The 26,739-nt window shown below is 40.4% G+C and overlaps 1 protein-coding gene across 1 annotated transcript in view; it reads left to right on the top strand.

The window, feature by feature from the left end:
• ghrhrb (growth hormone releasing hormone receptor b) overlaps positions 1-26,739 on the top strand; it is a 53,312-nt gene that overhangs the window by 24,882 nt on the left and 1,691 nt on the right. The window contains exons 3-12 of the mRNA XM_031282317.2: positions 3,871-3,978; positions 12,979-13,079; positions 14,564-14,661; positions 16,359-16,491; positions 20,000-20,153; positions 20,281-20,341; positions 21,852-21,921; positions 23,665-23,756; positions 24,265-24,394; positions 24,581-24,622. Of these exons, the coding sequence (XP_031138177.1) occupies positions 3,871-3,978; positions 12,979-13,079; positions 14,564-14,661; positions 16,359-16,491; positions 20,000-20,153; positions 20,281-20,341; positions 21,852-21,921; positions 23,665-23,756; positions 24,265-24,394; positions 24,581-24,622 (989 nt within the window). The remainder of the gene's footprint in view (positions 1-3,870; positions 3,979-12,978; positions 13,080-14,563; positions 14,662-16,358; positions 16,492-19,999; positions 20,154-20,280; positions 20,342-21,851; positions 21,922-23,664; positions 23,757-24,264; positions 24,395-24,580; positions 24,623-26,739) is intronic.

The raw sequence follows: 26,739 nt of genomic DNA on the forward strand, positions 1-26,739 counted from the left end.
GCATACAAAGTCACTTTTGGAGTTTAAAGCGACTCATTTGAGTTAAAAACCACTGTTGCACACCAATAACTGTGTATATTGTGGACATAGTCTCCGTGACGTCACACGTAGGTTTCTGAAGAGCCAAAATAAAGCTCAAAGTAGGTGGCTGCAACCGTTGCCATCTTGGCAGTGCTTGACGTTGGCTAGTATCACATTGCCAGACCTTCCTCCACAGAGCTGCGGAGGAAGGTCTGGCTAGTCAACACAGCATTCCGGGATGGGCGAGAAATGTGCTCTGGTTTATTGGCATTTCTTTCAACCAATCATAAGCGCTAAGCCCCGGACGCAGCAACGGTGCCTCTGTAAAATAGTCTCGGGAAGGAACTTGTTTTGGTGGAACATGTGCACGTAGGGATGCAAGCTCTGGAAGTTGAGTGTGTAACAGTAATTTTGCTCAAAAAATAAATAAATATAATTGTCGGTTCTAGCTCGGAGGATGTTTCCCCGAATTGACCGAAGTTTAGAATGCTAACACAAAGAAAGCGGAAGGTGAGGGACAGCCAGAACCTCCGGTGGCACCGGAACTATCCCATAAATAAAATGTTGTTGATGTTAGACTAGACGTCGGCTAATCTAAAAATTAGCAAAGAGGTGGCGTGTGGATGGAGCTGAGGCTGGCTGAATGAAGCCTACAGTCTATGCCCGCCTCCTGTGACGGCAGCCACCTGTCACTCAAAGCGGAACGCCCTTAATTATGCAGAACTTTAAGCCTTAATATGATTTAAACGGGTGAGTTAAAAAAGAAATGCCCCATGTTGTCGTGAAAGGAGAACTTAGCTATAGAGATTATAGAGATAGAGATTTTTCAGCACCGCAGGTGTGCTTGGTGCACACACGCTACTTCACATTGCAGAGGAAAACATTGTCATTACTCTACTCTGTCTCTCGTTTGCAGCAACCAGTTTCAGACAACTTGCAGAATAAATATTCGCCAAAATGTGGACATGTGTCTTTAGCTGTTTCACCATATTAGATCACGATTCAACATTTTTCGCTTGGATTGTCAGTGTCAGCTGGTCAGTGGTGGTTCTAGAGGGGGGGCAAGGGTGGCTAGTGCCCCCGTTATATTAAGCCATGACCCCCCTCTGGCCCCTCTTAACTGTGGCAAATATTTTCATACATCTTTAACCCCACCTTTATCCCCAAAAAGGGGATATTATTTATGTGCAGTGATATATGAAATGTAGGTTAACACTGATAGAGTATTCTTGTGTTTATCATTATATGTTTATCAGTAGTCTTATGTAGAAGCAGACCTATGGGGGGTTGATTAATATATTTGGTTCCTCTGAAATTGCATGTGACCCCAGCCTGGCCCCTCCATTTGAAATGGTCTAGGACTAGCTGGTCGAGGGAGAATTAAGTACATTTTGGGTTTGCGAAGCAGGAGGGAGATTAGATGACTGATCCAGGCAGTAGAAATGTCTGCTGTCTAAACAGAACATACACTAACAACAGTAACTTTATGTTTCCATAACATGTCAGTTAAAATACACAAGCACCGTCTGTATTTCCTTCCTCCCCCTCGTCTTCTCTGTTTCTCCGTCCACCTCTGCTTCTCCCTCGTCACACAACATTGTTTTATTAAAGGGCAGATATTGTCGTAGACGTCCCAGCGGAGCCGTTGCTCCTGTAATATTTGTAACAATATCACTGCAATATGTGTAACAATATTATAGCAGCAGCAATGTAGATGACAAACAGAAGACAAATGTCTTATTGAACCATGATAACACTGGGTAGTGAAGTGTGAGAGGTTGTAGCCAGAGGAGGAATAAACTACTGAGATGTGGCCATACAGGTGCCACCTGCCACCCATTTTGAATGTTATCACTCCATTGAATGGGTGTTATCAGTGTTTATCAGCCGCATACAGTAGATATGGGTTAGAAGGGGCCGGCTACACCTTCACAGAGATCCTTTCACACAGTGGGTTTCAAAAAGTGTCCTTTTATACTGTCACAGTCTGTATACGTGCCCTAACGGCTCTCTAGGCTTTTCATTACCCGGAGAGCCATTAAGGACTTTATAATAAAGGCCTTTTAACGTGCCACTTTCAATCAATGCAGCAGATGAAAATGTCATCAGCAGCTGCCAGCTCGGTGTTACTGTCCAAACAGCTATAGCTAAATAGCTCAGATGCAAGGCAGAATTTTCAGTTCAAAGTCACAGTTATGCAGCGAGATGTTTGCCTAATCATTGCTTCTGGCAGGAGAACCTCCAGCCTGAGCCAAAGGCTGTGTTTTATTATGAATGAGTGGCGGTGGTCTCCGCGCGCTGCTGTTTTAATTGACACAGGGCCAAGCGGCTTTGATGTGTGCGGCGTTGTGGTGGCAGAGAGAGACGGGCTCCTCATTACTGCTCTCTCTCTCTCTCTCTTACTTCTCCATTCTTCACACCTCCCCCGTTCGGAGCGACGGAGGCTGCAAGGAGAGCGTGTCAGCCATGTGAGGGGAATAGCAGAGGCAAAGCGTGGGCAGAGAGGAGGGCTGAGGACGTCACCGAATCAAACGCCCTTTTATTTTCTTCCCAGACTGGGGGGAACCCCTTGAAAAATTAATTTCTATACAGATCAAGTGAATCTTAGTTAGGTATGCAAGTCAGTAGTTGACATTAGCAAGTACTGTCGCATTGAAATGTTAGCGTGCTGCATAAAGAGAGAGGGAAAGTCAGTCAGGATTATGTCACAAGCTAGAACATATTCTGCGAAATTCTGCAGTCATTATTGTCTGTGATTGTTATTTAATTAGAAAAAGGTGAAGACCTGGCCAGTGCAGGAAGATAACTTCAACCTATTTTCTAATGCAAATTAACTTGTTTTTACTAATAGTTTCTGGTACAGCCTTCTTACTTATACTTTTTGGTTTGAATGTACTGACACTCATATCTAAAACATGTTTTAAAAAGTCTGTTTCTATTCAAGAGACTTTTTGAAATAGTCTTACTGCAGTGGTGGACATTCTTTTCACTTGTGTTAATAAAAAAAAAAAATAGGTTTTAGGACTCGATAGTCAACCATGTCTCCTAAAAAATGACGTTCACATACCAAACTGTATTCTTAATTTTGTTCCAAGGGAAACTAAACTAAACTAAACTTCTCCCAGATTCTCCCAGTTTGTTTCAACACTTCCTTGTACCAGCAACAGGCACACATTGTGAAACGTCAACTAGGCCCGCACGATAAATCATTATAAAATCCCGATCTCGATTCACCCCTGTTCGTTTAATTTTTAAATGACTTTTTTTTTTTCTCCTTCAATTAATTTATTGAAAGCATTTGGCATTGACATTAACATGTTTTAATTATGTTAAGACATGTTCAAAAAGGGGGCCATATCAGGGCCATATTTAGTTCAATGTGTTATATGTCACTATTTTTGGTAGCCTACTGTACTTAAATGGCCAGTATGTACTTTATTTTCTTTATTCATAGAAGCCTCTATGTTTACAGGCTTGTGGTGACGCGCGTATCGTGATATCAATTCTAAGCTAAAAAATCGTGACTCATATTTTTCCCCGAATCGTGCAGGCTTAATGCCAACAGTTTTAAACTTGCTGTTTTATGTTAACCAAACTACTTGGTTAGGTTTCAAAAAAAGACCATGGGTTAAAATCCTCCATCGCCGCCAAAAGTTGTCGTAGCACAGATTAAAAGTCCCACAAAGCAATCTGAAATGCAAATAAACAGTAACACAACTGTGAATCACGTTCTATGGATACTTTCTGTTAAAATATATAGTCATACAGCTGTTAATACACAGAGATTAGAGTGTAGCCTTATATATTGATATTAATATATGTGTAATAAATGTTGTCTTCTTGTCCCAGGGTGTCTGACAGAGTGGGATGATATCCGTTGCTGGTATCGTGCAGATGTGGGACAGGTGGTCAGCGTCTCATGTGCCAATGCGTCCCAGCTGTTTGCCAATAACCAAGGTAACTCACTTCAACTCACCTGTAGCCACCTACAGGCAGAAATGCATTAAAGTGCTCATATTATGCTCATTTTCAGGTTCATAATTGTATGTAGAGGTTATGTCAGAATAGGTTTACGTGGTAATTTTCAAAGAAACACCATATTTTTGTTGTACTGCACATTGCTGCAGCTCCTCTTTTCACCCTGTGTGTTGAGCTCTCTGTTTTAACTACAGAGACTTCTGTTCCATCTTTGTTGGGAGTCGCACATGCTCAGTACCTAGGTAAGGACTACTAGCCAGTCAGAAGCAGAGTATGAGGGAGTGCCACGCTAGCAGCTAGGCGAGCATTATAACGTGTGTTACAAAGTGACCACGTTTGTCTCTGAAGTAAAGGCTGGACTACAATAGAGCTGTTTGGAGCAGTTTGTGAACAGTGTTTTCTGTTGGAGATGGTAAGTCCCTTTGGGGTGGACTTTGGGCTTTTTCACTTTGTAAACCTATAACGTGCACAAAAAAGATATATAACACAATAAAGGAAAGGGAAAAAGCCAAAAAACATAATATGAGCACTTTAATAAACCGCGTACAGCCGCTCAGTCTCCATGGGGTCCTCCAATGAAAAGAAAATGATTTTTGTCTTAACTTATGTATTTTAAGATAACTCCTTTTGTTTAGTATAGGCTTTCCAAATAACAAGAAACACATTTTGACAAAATGAACCTGGTTTTATTGTTTCGATTTCAGGACTCTTTAAATCCCTTTTTTATTATCTTATATTTCATGATATGCAATTTAAATGCCTCTCAACTGTTTAAAGTGTGCTTTGTTATCATTTGAGGGATTTTAATAATTACACATTGAAATTATTTTTTGTCATCCACATTTTAACTTTTAAATTTTAATTTTGGGGCAGCAGAAATGTTTTTATTAGCCCTGTTTGAGGCTGTGGAAATGATGCAGAATGCAGACATAATTGTGTTTCCTGCGTTGATGTTGTCAGTCAATAATCTGTCTTAAGGCCATGTTGACTTTTGGGTTTGTGAAACTGGAACGAAAGATTTTTCAGAAGCCAAAAAACAGGCAGATACAATTTTTATAGCATGATGAAATTATGCTCAGTTCATCCATCGTTCAGTTTACAGCTCAGCAAAGTGACCAGGTAATTTTTAGATATCTCTTAGGACCAGTGTTATGCTTTCACTGAGTGGTTTACGGAGACTGGACCTTTTTTTATACGCCGATTACACAAACTCATCTCCTGTGTCTGAACTTGGCTGCAGAGAGAGCTGCATACCCTCCTCGCTGTTTACATGACCCCCACCTTCTTCAGACCCCTGTCTCATCCAGCTGGCTGGTCTAAAGAAGACTAAATAAGCTCTGAATCTCTCATGGACCATACAATGTCTAACAGAGAGATATAGATGCAACCGAAATGGTAGAAAAATGTTTTTCTGGACAAGTGGGTGACTAAACAATGACATAAAAATCTGTGTGTTGTCATAAACAGACCCATTGGAAATGTAGGAGTGGAAGAAGAGGCAGTAAAAAAAAATTAAAAATATCCTGACCCTGCTGAACTTAAGACTTATTTGTTACAAAGAAAACTTAAGGGAGCTTAATTAAAATGTTTGTTAAAGCTATAGTGCGCTGTTTCTGTCTCCCCCATGAGGAATTCTAAGTAATGACAACAATACTGTCGGCGCGTCCACATGATACAAGCCTTCCGTGATCGCGCACTGCCCCTCCCCCGCCCCTCCTCCACGCAGTTGCTAGTAGCCAAGGAGGACACGGAGGAGTAAAAAAACATGACAGACTCTTCAGAAGAGGGAATTATCTTCGCATTAGTTTCTGCGCGGGAAAGTCACCGGACGACACAATGTTCTGAACATAGCCATACCGAGAAATCCAGAGAGAGTTGTGTGGAGCTGATAGTCTTAATTAGCTTTGTAGCAACTCATTTGGCAATGGCTTGAATGTAACGGATGTTCATTAATATCAAAAAGTTACGCACTAAAGCTTTAATGTTTTGTTGTCTGAATATTGGCTGATATTTTATCATCAGAATTTGTAAACCCTCATATTGCAACTCTATCTACATGTTTATATAGGCTACAACGTTTTTGCAACAGCAACTGTGTTTCAAATGAAATATAATGCCGACTGGATTAGGTTTTCTATCATCATAATGAGCATAATGTTAATTAACGTATCTGGCAAGTCAGAAAAATGTTGATACTGAAAGTATTATTCAAATATTCAATGACAATGTATTTTTATTTGTTTCACGCCAAAATATCCAACCTTGCAACTCAATATCCTCTTGTTTCGGCACTCACAGCACTTGGTTAGACATCATGGTCTGGTTTAATACAGAAAAAGTCCCCAGTGACTTGAAATGCAACATGTGTATTAACATTTACCTGAAACCGCTATCGTTCCCTAACCTTAACCAAAGTGCTTTTGTTGTCTAAACCAAACCATGGACAGGAGTGTGGATGTGAATCCGTCTCCATGGTGTCACAGTCTTGCACTTTGTACGTCAGTAAGCAAATATAAGTTTGTCCCCACAACATAATTGTGGTGTATGTAAACGCAATTTCTAACAGAGTCAAAAATCAGTCAGGCTCTAGCGAATATAGAAAAATGCATATGTTCTTTTATATATCGTATGTACTCCTACCATAGGCGTAATTTACAGATCAAATCAAAACTGGCCAGTGCAACCCACCCTAAAAAACGATTATAATTTCCTTTCCATAATTAAAGACATTTGCACCATAAATTGATGCAGAAAAGGCACAAATTGTTGCAGAAAATGAAGTGTTTGACACTCAAAATTTCAATTTTACTCAAAAGTGGAGATCTCAAACCCCGCAATGTTGAACCCCAAAGTTACGTCCTTGACTCCTACCCTTTCTGTAAAACACCCCCGATGTGTGGAAACACAGAGTGGTTGAAGTCCAGACTCTTGCAGTATGTCAGTCAGTGTTGCTGAATTACTTTTTAGTAGCCGTAGAGAGCGTGTGCAGTATGTGGGATGCTGGGATGTAGAAATGATGCAGCAGTGAGAATGAAAGACAGCACAAAGCAGGGAAAAAGAAGAAGAAGGAGAAACACAGCAGTGAAAGTCAAGCGCTATCCTTCAGGAGGATCAGGAGGCGGAGGTTGCTGCTGATGACCTCATAACTCAGAGTTAGTGGGATCCTGGACCCCACTGGATTTCCTCCTCCACAGACTACCCGGATAAGTCAAGTGCTGTAGCTGTGCAGTTAGATTTGGCCTATCCAACGGGAGGCTGCAAGCAGAGAAAATAATGAATTGGAAAATCAAAGAGTTCACTGTGAGAGCCAAGAGCTTGAGGAAGGAATTGGCGCCGCTTGTTAAGCCTGGCGGTATGAGCACTAGTGCCCTCCCCGGAGCCTCGGCCTTCAACCTGCGTTCACATTCCAACCATTCACCCGCCGACGCTGCGGCTGCAGGCCTGCAGGCTCTTCACGCCACCTTATACTAAGGCTAATGCAGCTGGATATCGGTAAAACCACCCACAACTCGGTAAAACCACCCACAACCCACAAAGGCCGGACGGGCATATTCACATCACGAAACCTGAAATCGGTTATTTTTTTCACTGTAAACTTTTCATCCTCCGTCTTGTGAACACAGAGATTCACACAGAAAACACTGATGACCTCGCCATGGAGCTCGGTTAGCTGAGTGAGCGCTGTCATTCTAACTCCAGGCCATGGTGGGAGAACATGGCTGCCTCATATGAAGTCATCGTTGACAGCCTTCACCTGACTGCTGTCAGTGTTACCTTAAGCTTTTAGTAGGAATATCTTTATACTTTCATATTTTTGTTATACTTTTGGACACACAGGGAACTAAAGTTGAACGCCTCCTTAACTCCGCATTCAGTCAAGTTCTGTGAAGGATAGAAACAGGAAATATGTACTGATATTACATTTGAAAAAGCGATTAGTTCTGTTGCAAAAGCCAGTTTCTTCCAGCTGAGACTTTTGGCTAAAGTCAAGCCCTACCTGCTGTGCAACAATATCAAAAGAGTTATACATGCATTTATTACGTCTCAATTAGACTGTTACTCTTTAAATGTTGGATTGGATCAGTCATCTCTTCGTCGGTTACAGTTAGTCCAGAATGCAGCAGCTCTGCTTTTTTTGTTGTTGTCATTTTTAGGCCCTTGTTTTTGACAGGACATCTTAGACTTGAAAGGGGAGAGAGAGGGGTAATGACATGCAGCAAAGAGCCACAGGTCGGAACCGAACCCGCAGCCGCAGCATGGAGAACTGAGCCTCTGTATATGGGCGCATGTTCTACTAGGTGAGCTACCCAGGCGCCCCAGCAGTTCGGCTTTTAACCGGGACTAAAAGCATGACCAAATTACCCCAGTTTTGGATTCACTCGACTGGCTTCCTGTCCGTTTCAGGATTGATTTTAAAATTGCGTTGTTTGTTTTTGAGATTTTAAATGGTTTGTCGCCTTGTTGTTTATCGGAGCTTTGACACGTACACACGTGTCAAAGCGATGTTCCCAGATCCAGGTTAAAAAATAAAGGTGACCGAGCCTTTTCAGTGGCAGCTCCAAATCTCTGAAATAGTTTACCTATTCATATAAGAACTGCTCGGACCGCTGAAACCTTCAAGTCTGTGCTTAAGACCTACTTCTATTCATTGGCTTTCACTTCAAGTCGAGCTTTGACACCTTGAACTTTTTCTACAGTTGGTTACTTTGTATTGTGTATTGTTTTTGCATATTATCCATTTTGGTTTTTTTTGACACTATGGTTGTTTTTTAACGTGCTATATATATATATGAAATTGAAGTAAACTGCACTGAACTGATATCTACTCAAATTAGCGTGCTACAATTTTAGCACGCGGCTAGCTAACTCGCTTTCCAAGTGCACCATTCTAGGTTATAGAATTTAGCCCAATTTAGCACTATAAAATCCCTTAAATCCAATCGTTAAACTCGTAAAGTGCATTGCAATCAAATCAGACTGACATATGTCCGTACAGAGGATTTTACTGATGTCAATAGAAAATGTTTGTGCACAGTATTGATCCCAACAAACTACCTTGGTCATGTTGAACGAGCAGTTTGACAGCAAACAGTAGTGTTTACCCACCAATCAATTGGACTTAAAGTGGAATCACATCAATACAATCTCTGTTGTACAGGCTCTTAAAGTGACAAACGTGTGCATGCACATTGCACACATCCTGAAGGACTGAAGTTGTTTGAGAAAAGGTTGTTGTTTAGCAGCTCAGTGTTTCTCAGCTCAGAAGTACTGTAGCAGCAGAGCTATGAATGAGGTGAGTGTGCATGCAGGCATGATTCATTATCTTTAATTTATTGTTGTTTATTTTTTAATTTCAATCAAATATCTGACAATCAGATTTGGATTATAAAAGTGTAATTTGCAGGAGGAAAATCAAACTATATAAATGCTGATTGTTTTATTACATCAAGAGACTGTCTCTCTCTCACGCACGCATGCACGCACTCACGCACACACACACACACACACACACACACACACACACACACACACACACACACACACACACACACACACACACAGTCAGCAGCTTGCTATTTTTCATATACATATACATATACATTTTTGGCAAAAATCAATATAGATAAAATAGATAAGTCAATAAATATAAAGGTGCCCTCTCTGTCTTACCTTGACTTTATGTTTGCCAAATGTGTACAGTATGACAACATATACCATGATACAATACCTTCTGTCCTTGGACTTAATGAGGTAAATATAATAATTTGATCGAAGCAAAAATCACTATTAAAATCATGCCTTAGTTAGCAGCTAGCATTCATGATCATCAATCAAATGACTTAATATCTTAATGTATCCAACCAGATGGTGACAATAATTAACCTTTTTGTTACTTTCCAAACGCAAGTGAAGTAAAAAAAAAAAAAAGAGGAAAGAGAAAAAGCAGTTGTCTCTAAACTTTCGACACATTACACCCAAGACCTGACCTTTGTCAGGGGAATGGCAGGGCTGGTTGTTGATCAGCATGTATTAGTGCTCACACACGTTTGTCGTGTTCACAGGAGGGTGCGTCTCCAGCCGCTCACATCATTAACAGGCAGATGGAGTTATAGTGCAGCCCATTGAATCCTAATGAAGAGCTGTGGCGTTCTTTCACTTCTGAGAAATAGCAGCATCTGTGCTCATGTGTATACATGTAATTATGGCTGCGTCTGCTGAGAGAGAGAGAGAGAGAGAGAGAGAGAGAGAGAGAGAGAGAGAGAGAGAGAGAGAGAGAGAGGTGCTATAAGAGTGACGAGAGTGTTTGTATTCTTATTATATTATATTATTATATACTATATTTTATATATATATATATATATATATATATATATATATATATATATATATAATAAGAAATATTTAAATGTCAAGACAGGAGTATGCAGGCGTAATTGGAAAAATAATTTATAAAATGATTTCATACAAATAAGTTGAGAATGAAGAAAAATTCAAAACACATTAAGAAAACCCATTTATTAAAAAGTGCATTTTAAAGTGGCCATATTATGCTCATTTTCAGGTTCATAATTGTAGTTTGAGATTGTATCAGAATAGGTTTACATGGTTTAATTTTCAAAAAACACCATATTTTTGTTGTACTGCACATTGCTGCAGCTCCTCTTTTCACCCTGTGTCAGGTCTCTGTTTTAGCTACAGAGTGAGACCTCTCAACTTCTGTAACATCTTTGTTGGCAGTCGCACATGCGCAGTAGCTAGCTAAGGATTACATGAGCTAGCTAGGTGTTTCTGCAACTTCGGCCTGTACAAGACAGGATTAGCCGGGAGACTTCTTCTAAACGAGGGCACACTTCCAACTTTGTGTGGAATACCTGCAGAACAGTGACATGTAAGTAGTTCTAGACAATTTATTTTGTAGATTAGGGTGAATTTGTGTGTGTTGTAGCAGTGTTTTGCCATTGAGAACGAGCTAGCATGCTAGCGCTAGCATGCTAACGGTTAGCCCCCCCAGGCGTCTCGTCTCGGCTAGTGACGTAGAAAGCCGTGCAGATTTTGACCAGCTTACCCGGAGACTGAAGGCAGGACACATTCAGAAACCGTATCTTTCTCAAAACAGTATGGATGGTTTTTTTTCAAAGTTTGTATGCGTGTGGAAGCACCAGAGACACAAAATAACACCCAAAATCCCAGAAAAAGTGATTTTTTCATAATATGGGCACTTTAAAATGACATTGATGCAAATACAAAGACGTATGACTGTACTGTGTAAAACAGTCACAGTTAGAATTGACCCATTGGTATTAGTACATCCAATTTTAGATTACTCTAAATAAGTAAATTGTTCAAGAGTAATGGGGCAAAATATCTAAAGGCTGTCTTTCCAAGATTACTTATAACTGCAGGGACAAGAAGTATAAGCCAAACCTGAGAACGAGTGTTTTGAGTTACATTTATTACACTCATTCATCAGTGTCTCAGTGAAACTAATAGTCTTCATCAGAAACGCTGTATATTCATGAATCCAAACAACAAATGGCAACAAATGAAACATTTATCCGCCATCATACTGTGTTTGCATGTTATATGTGATGCTGTGGAACAAACAATCTGTACTGTCTCTTGTTGATTAGACGTTAAATGTGACTCTGCAGCACGTGAGGTTCAATTGAATATATGTTTGAGCTGTTACATATGGCCTTTATTCATTCAGATTTGATGCCCATGCTGTACTCTGCACTTAACCTCAAATCCTGCAACAAAACTCTGGAACAGCTTTCCTTTACTTCCTTTAACTAAGCTTTTTATGAATTTGCCTTTCTGCATTAACATTAAGTGGTCTCTCTCTGTGATCACTTTTAAAGGGGCGCTATGCAGTTTTGGCAATTTCTTCGCTGTTTTCTCGCTTTTTGCTTGCAGGTTTCTCTATAGAGCTCCCCCTACAGCTTCGGGATAGATATTTGGCAGCTCCTATGTTTACTTGTGTCTGACTCCTCGCTCGGTCAGTCGGCTGTTTCCTCTTTCTCCGTTGCTCTGACAATGCTTTCCTAGCTTTCTGCTTCTTTGTTGCCGGCTCAGCCATGACGATAGTGTGAGAAACTCCATCGCTACCTTGTTAGCCGGTTCCTGAATTGGCGTATGTGTGCAGTGCCGTGAAGTAATCTTGAGACCTGATATCATGTGATACTTCCTGACACTGAGGCCTGCGGCTCGCCGGCCGAAAGTTGCAAGGGTGGTTTTTTACACTCAAAAAAAGTCATATAACCATTCCAATGACTCCGAAGCTGTTCAGTTAAGGTAAATTAAGCTAACAAAAACTGCATAGTTCCCCTTGAAGTTCTTCGTTGTATTGTCCCAATCAGTTTTGTTATTTCAATGTTAAAAAGGACATACTTATGGCCGTGTAATTCATCTGACTCTGACAATTCTGCTACCACCCACCCAGATGCAATCGAGGTGCTCAAAGCAATAAACATTTGCAGTTAACGTTCCAGAAACAATGTGCAGTTTTTCAGAAAAATCCACTGACCTCAATGTGGACAGTTCTTTGGGGACAATTTCTTCAGCGGAAAATTGGTCGTTTTTTTATTTTTCCATCATCACAAACAAAATTACTTTCACTTCAATTTCCTGTCTGTTGTCCAGTGCAGGTCAAACACCAGGGAAGAGAGGAACCATCAGAGTATTTAATCTCTGTCTCTCTGTTTACATTTCCTTGCATGTCTGAAGAGTCTCCAGTTCCCCCTTCAAATTGAAATTTTTCTTCCTGTGTGTCATTTAATAACTCTTCCACTACAGTAGTTTTCGTGGGTGAAAAATAAGAGCTACATCTCTCACTCTTCACTGGTTTAGGTTTCAGATTTGATCTCTGTGTATTACATCCTCTTCTAGATTTCTCAGCCTCCCCTGGTTTCTCGTTGTTGGCGTCTCCTCTGTCCGTACCGTATACCACTGATAGGTTTATGTGTTTTTTTTTTTAAGGTTACATCTACAGGAACTGCACTGAGCATGGATGGTCCGAGCCCTACCCCTCCTATGACCAGGCCTGCGAGTTCACAGAGTACGAAGAGACAGATCCAGAGGTAGATGTTTTCGCCGGGTTATTTCTGTAAATTATTCTTCAGGGAAACTAACTGTGAGTGTATTCTCATTAGGATGTTTTGTCTGTCAGGTTGCCCTTATAACTGTGTAGATATGTTGAAGATGCCAAAGCATATTTTCTATCAGTATAAGCATGACTACTGGTGGAAACTTGAGGACTCATCAGACAGGTATTTGTGCTCTGCTGTAGACTGGCTAACATACACATTTTGTTAGACTACACCCTCTATTCTCACTAAGGGACTTCAATTGCTAGCCTTGCAACAGAAGCAGATCATTTTTGCTACACGGTTGAATAGTGAGGCTAAATTCATCAATTCAACCTTGATTTTGACTCGAAAGATCATTGAAGGGCGGCCCTCATTTGCAATGGCATCGAGTAATTACAAAGACAACAACAAAACAACAACAGAAAAGAATACACCATCATACTGGAAGGAAGACCTTTCTGAATTGAAGAACTGATGAATACAATATGATGAATACATTAGAATAATACAGATGCAAAAGAAAGTACAATTATGTAAAGCAAGTTTGCAAGTTTAAAACCAGATTTCTAAATTGTACATGACAGATGTTATTTTAAGCAGGTGGTATCATAAATGATTGACACTGAGAAGTGAACCCTTCGAGACTTTCATCACTGGAAACATGATAACAAAATAAATTGATGTCTTCCTGAAAAGTGATGTCTTGCTGTGGAGCAAATATTGACTCTCCTCTCTAAGTAGCAAAAGAGGAAGTGGTGATGTTGTCCTAGAAAGTCTTTGGCAGGAGGGTGAGATGATGTAAGTGCCTTTTCATACTGAGGTGAGAAAAGCTTTGAGATTCGTCGGAGTCAGTTGAATGCAAATAGACTTAGAGCCTTAAAAGATGACTTGGGTTGCAGTTGCATAAAGTGCAAGTGAAGAATGATGCATTACCCGCCCAGTGCAGAAACAAATGTAAAAATAGTTCACAAGCACAAGGAGTTTCTACATGACAAGCTGTGTCATCATCGGAACAAAAAGTTCACTAAATGTCCGGCACATGTCTTGTCGGACCCAGCTGATACTCAATTGGTGTTTTCCAAACTCTGCACAGAAGAACGTGCAGGATGTAGTCAGCTTTCTTCACTTTCGCATCCGACGCATTCAAATCAAGTCGGTCACAGCAAACCTGCAGCATTGTTCATAGAAAACGCTGGAAAGACATGCCACATTCACCTTGTTGAACCAATTGACTCAAGTTAAAGCTAACTTTCATACACATGCCAACATTTACTGCCTCCACAAAATGTGTTGAAAGTTCACTGTCTTCCACCGGACAGACATTTTAAAATGCAGTGGCAGCTCAGTGTTCATGTCACATCAATTAGCACTTGTAAGGGTGAGGGTTCAGAGTGTGTGTAAGTGTGTGAGCAGTTCATAGTTAATACCTACATACTAACATTGGTTTATTTCTTTTGTCTTTTTTTGCATTTCAGACAACATACTTCTCCAACTTCAAACAGGTGTACACGGCGGGCTACGCTACCTCCCTCATCTCTCTTATATCAGCGATTTTTGTCTTCACCGTGTTCAGGTAACTTTGTTGTCTTCCCAAGAAACTCCGTAGCAGCAGTTGTTTCAGGCAGTGCCCCAAAACGAGCAACACACCCGCCAAACCATACGAAGATATAGGTTGTTTATTCCTGCCCTCTAATACTCCGTCCTTATATCCAAACCAGAAAATGTAAAAGTTGCGGTTTTAAACACGTCATTTACATTGTGAAATGGTCGCAGTTTTCGTTAGGTTTAGGCACCAAAACTACTTAGTTAAGTTTAGAAAAAGATCCTGGTTTGGGTTAAAATCTTAGGTTAGACTTTACTTGAAGGTATCTACATAAGAGTGACATGACACTGTCATGAACGTGTCATAAACATTATAAACAAGTCATAAACGTTTATGACATAACGCTTCTCTCATTAAGTGTCATTCGTTTTTTGTCATGACAAGTTATGGTTAGGGTTAGGGTTAGGGTTCATGTTTCCATGACAGTGTAATGTCACTCTTATGTAGATACCTTCAAGTAAAGTGTTACCAAATCTTACGTCACTTCACTTTGGGTTGCCCACATGACGCAGAACGTGACGTAGTTCTATTTGTCAACTTTGTTCTGGAAAGTAAAGAAATGACGTTTACTTTTCAAAACAAGACATGAATGCCTGGTCTCCAGGGTGAAAGTCCTGCATTTGACCTATCCACCACCCCAACCTACCCTCCTTACGCAGAATTTGGCGTTCTTATACTTTGTCACCTTTCTGCTTTGCTCCCGTCAAAATTACTACGGCCACTAGAGTGAACTGCAACTATAAATGTTAATATGAGTCGTAATTTCTGCTTGGACAAACGGCAAACGATGACGAAGGGGGAGGACAGTCTCAATACGACATACTCTTTAGGCTCAAGTGACAGAGCCCTCTAGCGGTCATAATCATTATGAAACACTATTTTAGCCCAACCCTAGTCTATATCCACGACGTTCCACTTCCAGGATTGCTGCGTTGCCACCGGAAATTCCGCCAGATGGCACTCTTTTCGGCCAAATGTCCGTTACATTCTGCTACTTCCACAGCTAACTAGACTATCTGTCCAATCTGAGTTTTCTGTTGCACGACTAAAACAACTTTTGAACTTTCACCAAAACAAGTTCCTCTTCCCGGTGCTTACCGCCTCCCATGACAATTGTGATTGGTTTAAAGAAATGCCAATAAACCAGAGCACGTTTGTCCCCCATCCAAGAATGTTGTGTGGATTAGCCAGACCTTCCTCCGCAGCGCTGTGGAGGAAGGACTGGCAAAGTGAGACTAACCCAACCCTGATCTTTACCTAAACTTGACCAAGTCGTTTTTCTGCCTAAACCTAACCAAACCTTAAGCAGAGCATTGTCACATCATAAAACACAATTAGTTTTTTCAATAGTAGCCTCATTTGTTAGTGTTTTTGAAAGGCACAGATAAATGATGTTAACCTGCCGAAAATGGCGTCAGATCAGCAAACGCTTGTATGTCGTTTTTAGAAGGCAAATTGACGAATGACGTAAGTTTGACTTGTTGTTTCACCCCCCCACCACGAACACTTACTTAAGTAAACTCAAACACACAAACACACACAATTTCCCAAACTGTGTACCAACCAGGTGTTAAAGCTTGAAAAAACATTTTTTTTGTGTGTGTGTTTCACAGAGAGAGATTTCTTTTTTAGAAATCACTCTAGAAAGTTTTTGCTTTGCTTTACAGGAAGTTTCACTGCACCAGGAACTACATCCACATCAACCTGTTCTTCTCCTTCATCCTGAGAGCGAGCGCTGTCTTCATTAAAGATGGCGTTCTTTTTTCGGATGTAAACCTGGACCACTGCTTCATGTCTACTGTGAGTGTAAAACTCCACCACAGCTCCATTGGTGTGTCCATATAACCAGCGGTTCCATGTATAATGGAAAGATACTGTGTTACAGTCCAAGTATAGTCTATACGATGACGATTCATTAAGGGGATTGCTCCGGTGCCGCCAGAAGATCCAGCGGATGTCCCTCATCTTCGGCCGCATGTCCATTACCTTATGCTTTCTTTGTGTTTGCATTCATGAGGACTATGGTTAACTGCTCCTCAGATCTCTGCAGGGTAGTTTTTTCTTTTGCACGACGAAAACAACTTTTGAACGTACACATGTTCCACCAAAACAAGTTATTTCCCGAGGCTATTTAGCAGAGGCACTGTTGCTCCGTCCGGTGCTTAGCGCTGCCCAAGACGATTGTGATTGGTTTAAAGAAATGCCAATAAAACAGAGCACCTTTCCCAGAAGCCAGACCTTCCTTTGCAGCGCTGTTTAGTTTAGTTTATTTCAATCAATCAATCAATCAATCAATCAATCAATCAATCAATCACAACATCACTTACACAACATAAATGATAAAAAAACTAAGTGTCACCTTAGTTCATGCAGTGTCATCTTACCTCAGTTATAACCAATACTGATCAAAAAGGTCTAGGTTGAAGCATTTGCTTATTACACCTACCCTTTTTACATTCTATGTTATTCTTATTTTGGTCTTAGGTCCCTCAGAATATTATCAATTTTATAAAATATAAAATCTTTGTAGCGTGTAACACATTTTTACTTCCTCATCTAAAAGATTCCACATGTTTACTCCTTTTTCTGACATCTTTGTTTTACATTATCTCTGTGAACATGCACATTCCCTGTAGTTTATATTCTGTGGACAGAGGTCTGGCAATGCGAGACTATCCTGTGTTTAAGAGGGAGTGAAGTTATGTTAACAAATGAAAACATGAGTCAGTTTTAAGGAGTTTCATACTTTCAGATCAGTTAATTGAGGAAAGGAAAGGAAAGAAAAAAGACATGACACAGAGAAGGGTGGAAAAGTCAGACAGGAAAGACTGGAGCAAAGGCTAAAGGAAAGAAATTGAGAAAAAGGTGAGAAAAAAGGAAAAGATAACACCAATATGTTATCATATCATGTTGGATGTAAAGAAAAAGGATTGACAAAAGAAAAAACAAAAAAATATCTTTGAAAATTACTTCTGACATGTTAATTCAGTCGGATCACCTGCATTTTGTTTTCTGGACATAAATCTCACAAACGCAGAAGAGCTGATTATCATAGAGAGCAAGAAGGAGTGGGATTAAAATGCTGGGAGTGACTGAGTGGAGCCTGTGAGAGCATTAATGACTAGTGTTTCTCCTATTGTTCTGCTGATGCGGCTGCCTGGAGTGAAGGCAAGTGTCCCTCTTGAGTGGCTACAAGGGACCAGCATCAGCACACAAAAGGATGATGAGAGGAAGATGAGAGGAAACTCTTGTGCTCCATCCGAACCAAAAAGACGGAGGGATTAAAGAGGGAAATTGTGACAGGAAATAGTTTGATAAATAGACGAGGGAACGGTGTTGGAGAAGGGTAAAGAGCCCCTATTATGCTTTTTTGGATTTTTCCCAACTTTGAGTGCGTTTTTTGTCTATGTAATAGATTTATAAAGTACAAAAAAACGCATTTCACTCCAAATGGAGCTTTCTTTCCCACAGACAGCACCTTTTCTCAACTGCCCGAAAAACACCTCCTCAAAACGCCTCCTCAATTAGTGATGTCACTGATTGAGAAAGCCAGCCCAGTTTTTCATATGTGCTGCCCATAGGTGCTGCCTGAGCAAGCACAGGCCACCCAGGGGCTTGTTTAAATATGGTTGACCTATCACAACAGAGTGGGCCAGCTGACCAATCAGATCAGACTGGGCTGTTCAGGAAGGCGGGGCCAAGACTCAGACGTAGTGTTTCATGCAGTGGCTTCAGTCATGGGCACTATGACACACAATGTTTTTTGAACATTAAAGCATGTAAACATGTTCTAGTAAACCCCAAGAGTACAAATATGATGCTGAAAAGTAGTATAATATGTGCTCTTTAAGACCATAAGTGAGAATGAAAGTTAATTTACTTGCCTACTACCCACCACTGGCCGCACCAAACGGCAGACAGAGTTGGTGTATACCAAATCAGAATCAAAAGAGTGTATATTCATCACTAACATGTATACCAAACAACTTTATAAAGCAATACTATGTCCATTGTGGCCAAAAAAACTATATCAATGCAGTTTTAACATGTGTAAAAAGTGGCTAAAAATGACGTCAAAAGGGTACCGAGAGCATTAAAAAGTGATGCCAAGGGATCCTGACCAAGCAAGCGTCAGTATATTTGACGAGTTTGGAGTGAGAATGTGTTAGTAGCAACAGTAACTAAGGAGGGCAGGGGTTAGCAAACAGTACGCACAATACAGGCATGAACTGAAAGAAAAACAAGACAAATTTGAAGTTTCTGGACAGTGTAGCCTATTCGTATTTTGCTTTGCCGCCGTGTTAAGCTATCATGTCCTGGACCGGTCTCTCACCAGGTGTGTTGGAAACTGTTCCCTAACACGGATGTAGTGCACTATATAGTGTGTTCGCCATTTAGTATTAGTGTTAGAATTATCAGCAGTTAATTTCATTCACTATAGAGTCCACTAAAATACCCACAATGCACTGCTTATTTGACTGTACATACGATGTACACTACATTTTATACCCGTATACCACAATGCAATGCAGTCCTGTTTTCCTAGAAGAGAAAAAGAAGAAGGACTTGTTTTGTCATTCCCTATATAGTTCAATAAACACTACTGTATATAGTATAATATATATATATATATATCACATATAATAGTGATTGAGAGAATGAGGGAAACGGATTTGAACACATCTACTGGCTCTACTACTGTAAATTGTGGGATTATAGAAAAGAAAGCTTGACAGGTATAGCAACAGTAACTAAGGAGGACCGAATATGTAAATAAAACAATTTCGAAGTTTCCGGAAAGTGTATTTCTTCTATCTTGTTTTGCCGCCTTTTTTGCTCTCAAACTCATCATCATCAAAGACCTATCTTTGACCCAAACATTGATGGGAGGGGAGCGTGCCTATGTTCCCACAGCCCCATGTTCCCACATTTCTACGTTTTCTTTTCCAAAATTAGGCCCTATGTTCCCACATTTCCTTTTTCATAAATTTGTATCAGATTGTATCCCCCTAACCCTAACTCTAAAAGATGTTGTGGGAGGATAGGGCTTAAATGTTCTAGAAATGTGGGAACATAGGGCTGTGTGAACATAGGGCCTAATTTTAAGAAAAATCTTAGAAATGTGGGAACATAGGGCTGTGGGAACATACTGTAGGGGCTAATTTTCAGTGAAAAAAAGAATACTTAGAAATGTTGGAACATAGGACTGACCCCGATGGGAGAGGCCATTAACATCACGCCCACTCCAGATAAATGACATCCATGGACTCATCTGATACTTGTGGCTGTTGTTGTTTTTGTCCCGCAGACATCCTGTAAATCTGCCGTGGCCTTCTTCCAGTTCAGTATCCTGGCCAACTACTTCTGGCTGCTGGTGGAGGGCATGTACCTGCAGACGCTGCTTGCTCTCACCTTTGTCTTCCAGAAGAAATACTTCTGGTGGTACATACTCATCGGCTGGGGTGGGCGATCCTTCTCTTCCACCTGTCTTTGTTTACCTTCACTTTCTTTCTTCCCTCCTCTGTCTCTTGTAAGAGCTCTGCGTGGACTCGTTTCGACTGATCGGGTAACTCTGTTTGTGCCTCCTAGGTGTCCCAACAACAATCATAATGGCGTGGATCCTCACTCGAAACTTCTACGATAACAAGGGGTGAGCTGCTGCAGTGGATTTTCAGAGAAAATGTCAATAAAACTGACTTCAATACACCCAATCGCAATGTTTGTTTACAATGAAACAACAACTCCTGCGTCCCTTACAAAATGAACAATTTAACAGCACTGAGCAAACTGGGACAAGGAACAACTGGACATACTCTCATCAAATTCATATAAAATGCATGTTTGATGCTTTCATATGTCAACACTTTCACTAAAGTAATGCCTGTCATACACTAGAAGACTTTGAACAGACTTTGAAAAGACTAAAGTCTGACACCATCTCACATCTAACGTTAGACTGGGGATCTTGCAGGGTCACACATTGCAAGACTACAACTAGATTAGTTTTGAAAAATTTAACCAAGCTAGCTAGCTACTGCTAGCATTAGCTGGTAACTTTAAGGTAAAGTTTGCTGATTTTCTGTTCTGCCGTACATGCATATGAATTGCGGCAGTACCTAGTACTGAACTGGGTACAGTACCCAGTTCACCCAGTTCCCGTTAAATGACGCGCTTAAGAAGGGTTGAAAATCGCTTTAGCATTTAGCTTAGGACGGCGCCATTGAACCATAAACAACACTGGCTCTAGCCATTTGCTGCTTCCTGTTTGTTGCTGGAGGGACCCATTGGTTATTGACAGTGTTCATGATTTAACTTAAACTTAGGATAATGTCAAACACGTTTGATTTCATCGGAACGTCAAGACGGGAAAAAGACTGACTCGGACTGAGTATTATGACCACCTTACACCAAACAATTTAGACGACGGGAGTGTGCCCCAACTCTGGCAAAACTCTCATGATTTCATTCCGTAATTTGCAATTTTTCTGCGACAGTGGAATCGCTTGAAAAGTCGTTTGGTGTAAAGTCGGCATTAGGTTTGAGAACTCATGTACCACGGACTAAAGTAAATGACACCACTCAAACTAGTAGCTAGATTTGGTTTATCAAAGACGATAGCAAAGCAACACAGTACAGAAAATAAGCACAGCAGAGACAACAGAAAGGTTGGACCTTCGTGTTTAACCATATATCTTTAAACTGTTGCGGCTGTAAAATGACAACAGAAATAAACAAGTGCCATTTGTCTACCCAGAAGTGATTTTTGTCTTAGCGCTATGTCACGGTGATCCGGTCTATAGGCATACTCAAGTATCCTCCCATTAAGACCCACTGAATATTTGTTTTGGGACATTTTGTGTCCCTGGAACAGAAGGACACTTTGCCAGGAATCCCGGGCACAGGTTTTTATGTCTAGTACATGGTGATTGCATGATGAGTGGATGGTTGTAAAGTCTGTGATACACAGTTGTTTTAACAGAATACTCAGAAGTGATAAAAGATAAATAAAATAAAATAAGTTAAGGATTTGCTTCTACTATTTCTATAACAGCGTTCTGGCTGCGGTTTGTGAGTTGTTGTGTGTTGTCGTGATGAGATGAACAGAATTGCTCTTCTGTAACTGCCTTGTTTATTTCATTACTGTGGGTTGTGTGTCTCAGGTGCTGGGATGACACAGATGTGGCCTTCATCTGGTGGATCATAAAAGCTCCAATAACTGCATCACTACTGGTGAGTACAGAGCAGTTACAGTGGGAGCTATTGAGGAATTATAAGAGTCCTCAATCTTGGATCAGGGCATTACGAGTCTTTGACGCTTCACCAGCTGCTGTAAACTCTTATTGTGTGTTCATATTAGATGCAACAATAACAAGTCAAGGGAAGTTGATGCATTTCCTACATGGAAGCAGGGAAACTTGGCCAGTGCACAGACACGATTGTTATCTTTGGCAGTAAACACTTACAGCTAATCAGCGCACACTCCTGTTTCCCCTGCTGGTTTATTTTTGTTTATTTGAGGGAGAGAGATTTCTGCTTCCATAAAACTTTTATTTTGTATGTTATTTTTATTTCATTTTTCTCCACCATTTGAAAACGGCTAAAAGGTGTTTTATTGTTTCCTGCTGTCAGCACGGTCGGGGCCGGAGTTGATGGCGACATTACCCAACTGCGGCCTGGGCGACTGTGCGTGGAGGGTGTGTATGGGCGTCTGAGCGCCGAGCCGTACACCTCCAAGATATTATAACACATGGACAGCGCGTTGCAATGATTGGCCACTGAAGAGAAGACTGTTCTTGGAGCAGCTCTGACAACTGCTCTGACCGCTTTGACCGCAATCAGTAGGAACCACCAGACAGTTTGAGGCGACCGTGCGCGCTGTCCTCACTGCCCCGATTGCACTAGTCTATATCAACGCCGATTCAATTAGGGGATTGCTCCGGTGCCGCTGGAAGTGGGTTGGCATTGAATCAGTAGAATCGTTAGCGCAGCATTAAAGCAACACTAAAGCACTTTTCCCACTTCGGTCCCCCTACAGGTTGGAAGCGGAATTGTCCATTACATTACATTATGCAAGTTTGCCAGATCGGGCAGCGGATCTGTAGTTCGAATGAGACATTACAACAGCGGTAATGGACAATTCCGCTTCCAACCTGTAGGGGGACCGAAGCGGGAAAAGTGCTTTAGTGTTGCTTTAAGAACATATCCCTCACCGGCTTCCTACTTGTGAACACACCAGACCAAACTGGACAGGGATTGAACCCATTTCTGCTGAGTGTTTTGCCTCTAGTGTGTTTTTTTTTTGCAGACAAATACACAAATGTAATTATTATAGTTAATTTTAAAGAACAACCTTTTCAATTATATGATCCTTGGGGGTACAGTTACATCTAAATAAACAGTTCTGGGTAACTTGCAAAGAGCTTAATCTCTTTTTGTAACTTACCTGAAGTACAAAGTTAGTAACTGGACCTATAGACCCAATCACAATAACTTTCAGGTTGAGAACTCCTGTGTCCCATACATACAACTAGATGTACTCTCATCTGATTCATCTAAAATGCATGTTTGATGCTTTCATTTGCAAAAATTCACATATCTCCGCAATTCAACTTAACTGCCATTGTCTACCCGGAAGTGATTTTTGTGTTGACATCACAGTGATTCGGTCTATTGTGTTAGTCCTGAAGACATTCTCTATTAAGCAGCTCCATTGGTTCCACTGATGGTAAGGGGGGCCATGCATTGATGAGCAGAACTAATGAAGCCTCTTGGGTGATGTTATATAAGTTTAAGGTGTAGGTGAAACATGAGGTATCTCAAAACCAAGGTAATGATTTTGAGTGAGAGGTTGATTGCCACAAACTTTCTGTATCCATTTTTTAATTTAAATTAAATGTCCCTTTTTTTTCTACCTAAATACAGTGGTGGTTCGTTTGTCTTTTTATTGACAGCTCTACCATTTTTTCTATGTAGGTGAACTTCATCATCTTCATCAACGTGATCCGCATTCTGGTCCAGAAGCTGAGATCTCCTGGTGTCGGTGGCAACGACACCAGTCACTTCAAGTAAGAAGAAATTAAATATCCCTCCACATGATGACATGCACAAACTACGGTGCCCCTAAGGGGACATGGGGAATTGTTTTTTTCTTTTGCTCACAAGAAACAAATCTAAGGCTAGCAAAATTAGGCTAACAAAATACTGCTAAAGTTATGTGGCTAAAGTTAATATTTCACATTCACAGCATGAAATCAGTTAGAAGTTACCTTATTATCTTAAAGTTCGCTGATGACACTATCAGGTATATTCCATTGGGTTTCAGGAAGATGAAACACTCCTCTTCTTTGACAGCCATTTTGACTGGTACTCGTCCGTACCAGAAATGATCTCGCGCTTACCGAAAAGTATCTCTCGTGCATCGGAAAGTATCTCACACGCACCGGAAAGTATCTTGTGCGCACCAGAAGTTTCTCATGCGCAGCAGAAAAAGGAAAAAAATAAAAAACATGTCCCTTTAAGGGCTCCGTAACAAACTGTGTATGTACTTCATGGGCCTTTTTACAATGTGTGCAGGAGGCTGGCCAAATCCACTCTGCTTCTCATCCCTCTGTTTGGGATGCACTACATGGTGTTTGCTTTCCTGCCAGAAAACACAGGAGCAGAGGCCCGACTCTTCATAGAGCTCGGTCTGGGATCTTTTCAGGTAAAACAAACAACACAGATACAAATTGAAGTAAGGAGATTAAGATTCAACAGCTCTTATGATCCAAAACCAGTATATTTAATATATAAAGTTTACATTTTTCATGATCCAATGTCAAGTTTGCTCAGGATGTACACTACATTTTTAATATTTAACACTTTTGGATAATATTTTTCTGCTCTGAAGGGATTTGTTGTGGCCCTGCTTTACTGTTTCCTGAATGGCGAGGTGAGTAAATATTATACAACATTTGTAGGCTCATTGTTATACAATTAATACGATCTAATTAGAATGAGTCATGGAGGGCAGCTTTTATCCTAAATCATTTGACTGTGCAAAATACTTGAATTCTAGTTAATATTTGTTGACAGTAAGAGGACCATACAAGTAGTTTTGCATGTCTTTTTTTAGCTAAAAAAAAACAAGACTTGCTTAAGATTCTGACCACCTTCATGTTCTAATAAAGTTATATTATTGGTTATCTAGTAAAGCAGTTTTCAGCAGATACTCAGTCACTCATGTTCTCCATGCCGACTATGAGCTACTGCCCCCTAGGAGATTCAGAGTCCCTCAATGTAGATTAAAGGGTAACTACCATTTTTTGGTTTTTTAACCCTATTTCCCTTTGTTTTTGTGTCCGATGGGAACAACAATCTTTGACATTGGTCCAGTATTAAGCAAGATTACTGCCGGCAACGGCGAAACAATCTACAATGGAAGTTAATAGGGCCAGTGTGCAGCTTGTATTTACCTTCACAAAAGTGCTCGTTTTGCCGCTGACAGGCTCAGATTAATATTCTAAGTGTCTGACAACATTATGGAAAGGATTTCTAAAGAGGTCGACCTTTCTGTTAAAGAGTAAGATCCTTTTTTTTAAACCTAAAAAAGCCCCGAAATTGCATTCGCTAAAGCCATCAGACTCCATATGAATAAAAAGTAATTTTAGTATCGTAAAATACACTTCAATCAAAGTCGACAGAAACTAAATAAAACTGTGAAAAGCCGTTTTGGGGGGGGGGGCGACCTCTATCTCACCCAGTAAGAGCGTTTGCCCCATGTTGACTAAGTCCTGCAGCGGCGCGGGGTTTAAATCCGACCTGCTGCCCTTTGCTGGTGTCATCCACCATCTCTCTCCCCCTTTCATGTCTATCCACTATCAAAATAAAGGGAAAAGCCCCAAAAAAATAATAAAAAAGAAAAAAAAAGAAAAGCCGTTTTGGGTTGTCTTTCCACTTTTCCAACCTTCACAACTCTAGTTTTGGTTGAAATAAAAAGATAAGTTAACAAATTAACGTGAAAATATGTTGGCTCTATACACGCTAAAAGTATTGTTTTTTTAAATGGAGTCTGGTGGGTTTAGCGCTAGTGACTTCAAAGCAGTTTCTGGTTAAACAGAAAGGTCTCAAAGAGGTTTTAAAGGTCCATCTCCGTAGGCATCCTTTCCATAATGTCGTCAGAAACTTAGAATATTAATCTAAACCTTTCAGTGTCAAAATAATGCACTGTTAGTGGACCAAACTGACGATGCACATTTGCTCCATAGTTACATTGCAGCCTGGTCAGTGGCTGCCGATTACAATGTTCACGCTTAACACTGGACCAATTTCAAAGATTGTTGTTCCCATCAGTCACTTAGACACAAAAACATAGGAAAATAGGGTCCAGGTTGAAAAAACGGTAGTTACCCTTTAAATAGATTTAAAAATGAATTTGTTCCTGCGTCAGCTTTTAAATGGCAGATGCATTTGTGTATAGGTCAGGACGGATCTTTGAGGATCTCTTGGTTTAAATAATTCAATTCAATTCAATTTTATTTATAGTATCAAATCATAACAGGAGTTATCTCGAGACACTTTACAGATAGAGTAGGTCTAGACCACACTCTATAGTTTACAAAGCCTATTTTACAAATACTATTAATGCATTTACTTATTTTATTTACTATGGGATTAGCATTTTTTAGTGTGTATGTTTTCTTTGTCTTTTAGAAATCTTGCCGTGTCATTTGTTCATTTGTTCAATAAAATTTCTGTATGTATGTTTGTATGTATGTTAACGGTTGCAGCATGGGCAATCAGCCCAAGCAAAAGTTTTCACTCTCCGGAACCATAAAGGTCATCTTATCTTTTCTTATCGCTCAGTTTACGTGACTAAGGAAACTCTGATATCTTGAGGTGTCAGGATTGGCTACCTAATCAATCTTTTATGAAGGCCCTGCACACCCACACAGCTGTTTTCACTTTGTCTGGCTAATTAGGCTTCAGATCAGGTTGAAAGAGAAGAGGTCTAATCAGGCAGGATAAGTGAAAACATCTGTGTGGGTGTGCAGTGAAATAATTCCTTTC

This window comes from Sander lucioperca, chromosome 11, assembly GCF_008315115.2.
Source record: "Sander lucioperca isolate FBNREF2018 chromosome 11, SLUC_FBN_1.2, whole genome shotgun sequence".
Classification (NCBI taxonomy): Eukaryota; Metazoa; Chordata; class Actinopteri; order Perciformes; family Percidae; genus Sander; species Sander lucioperca.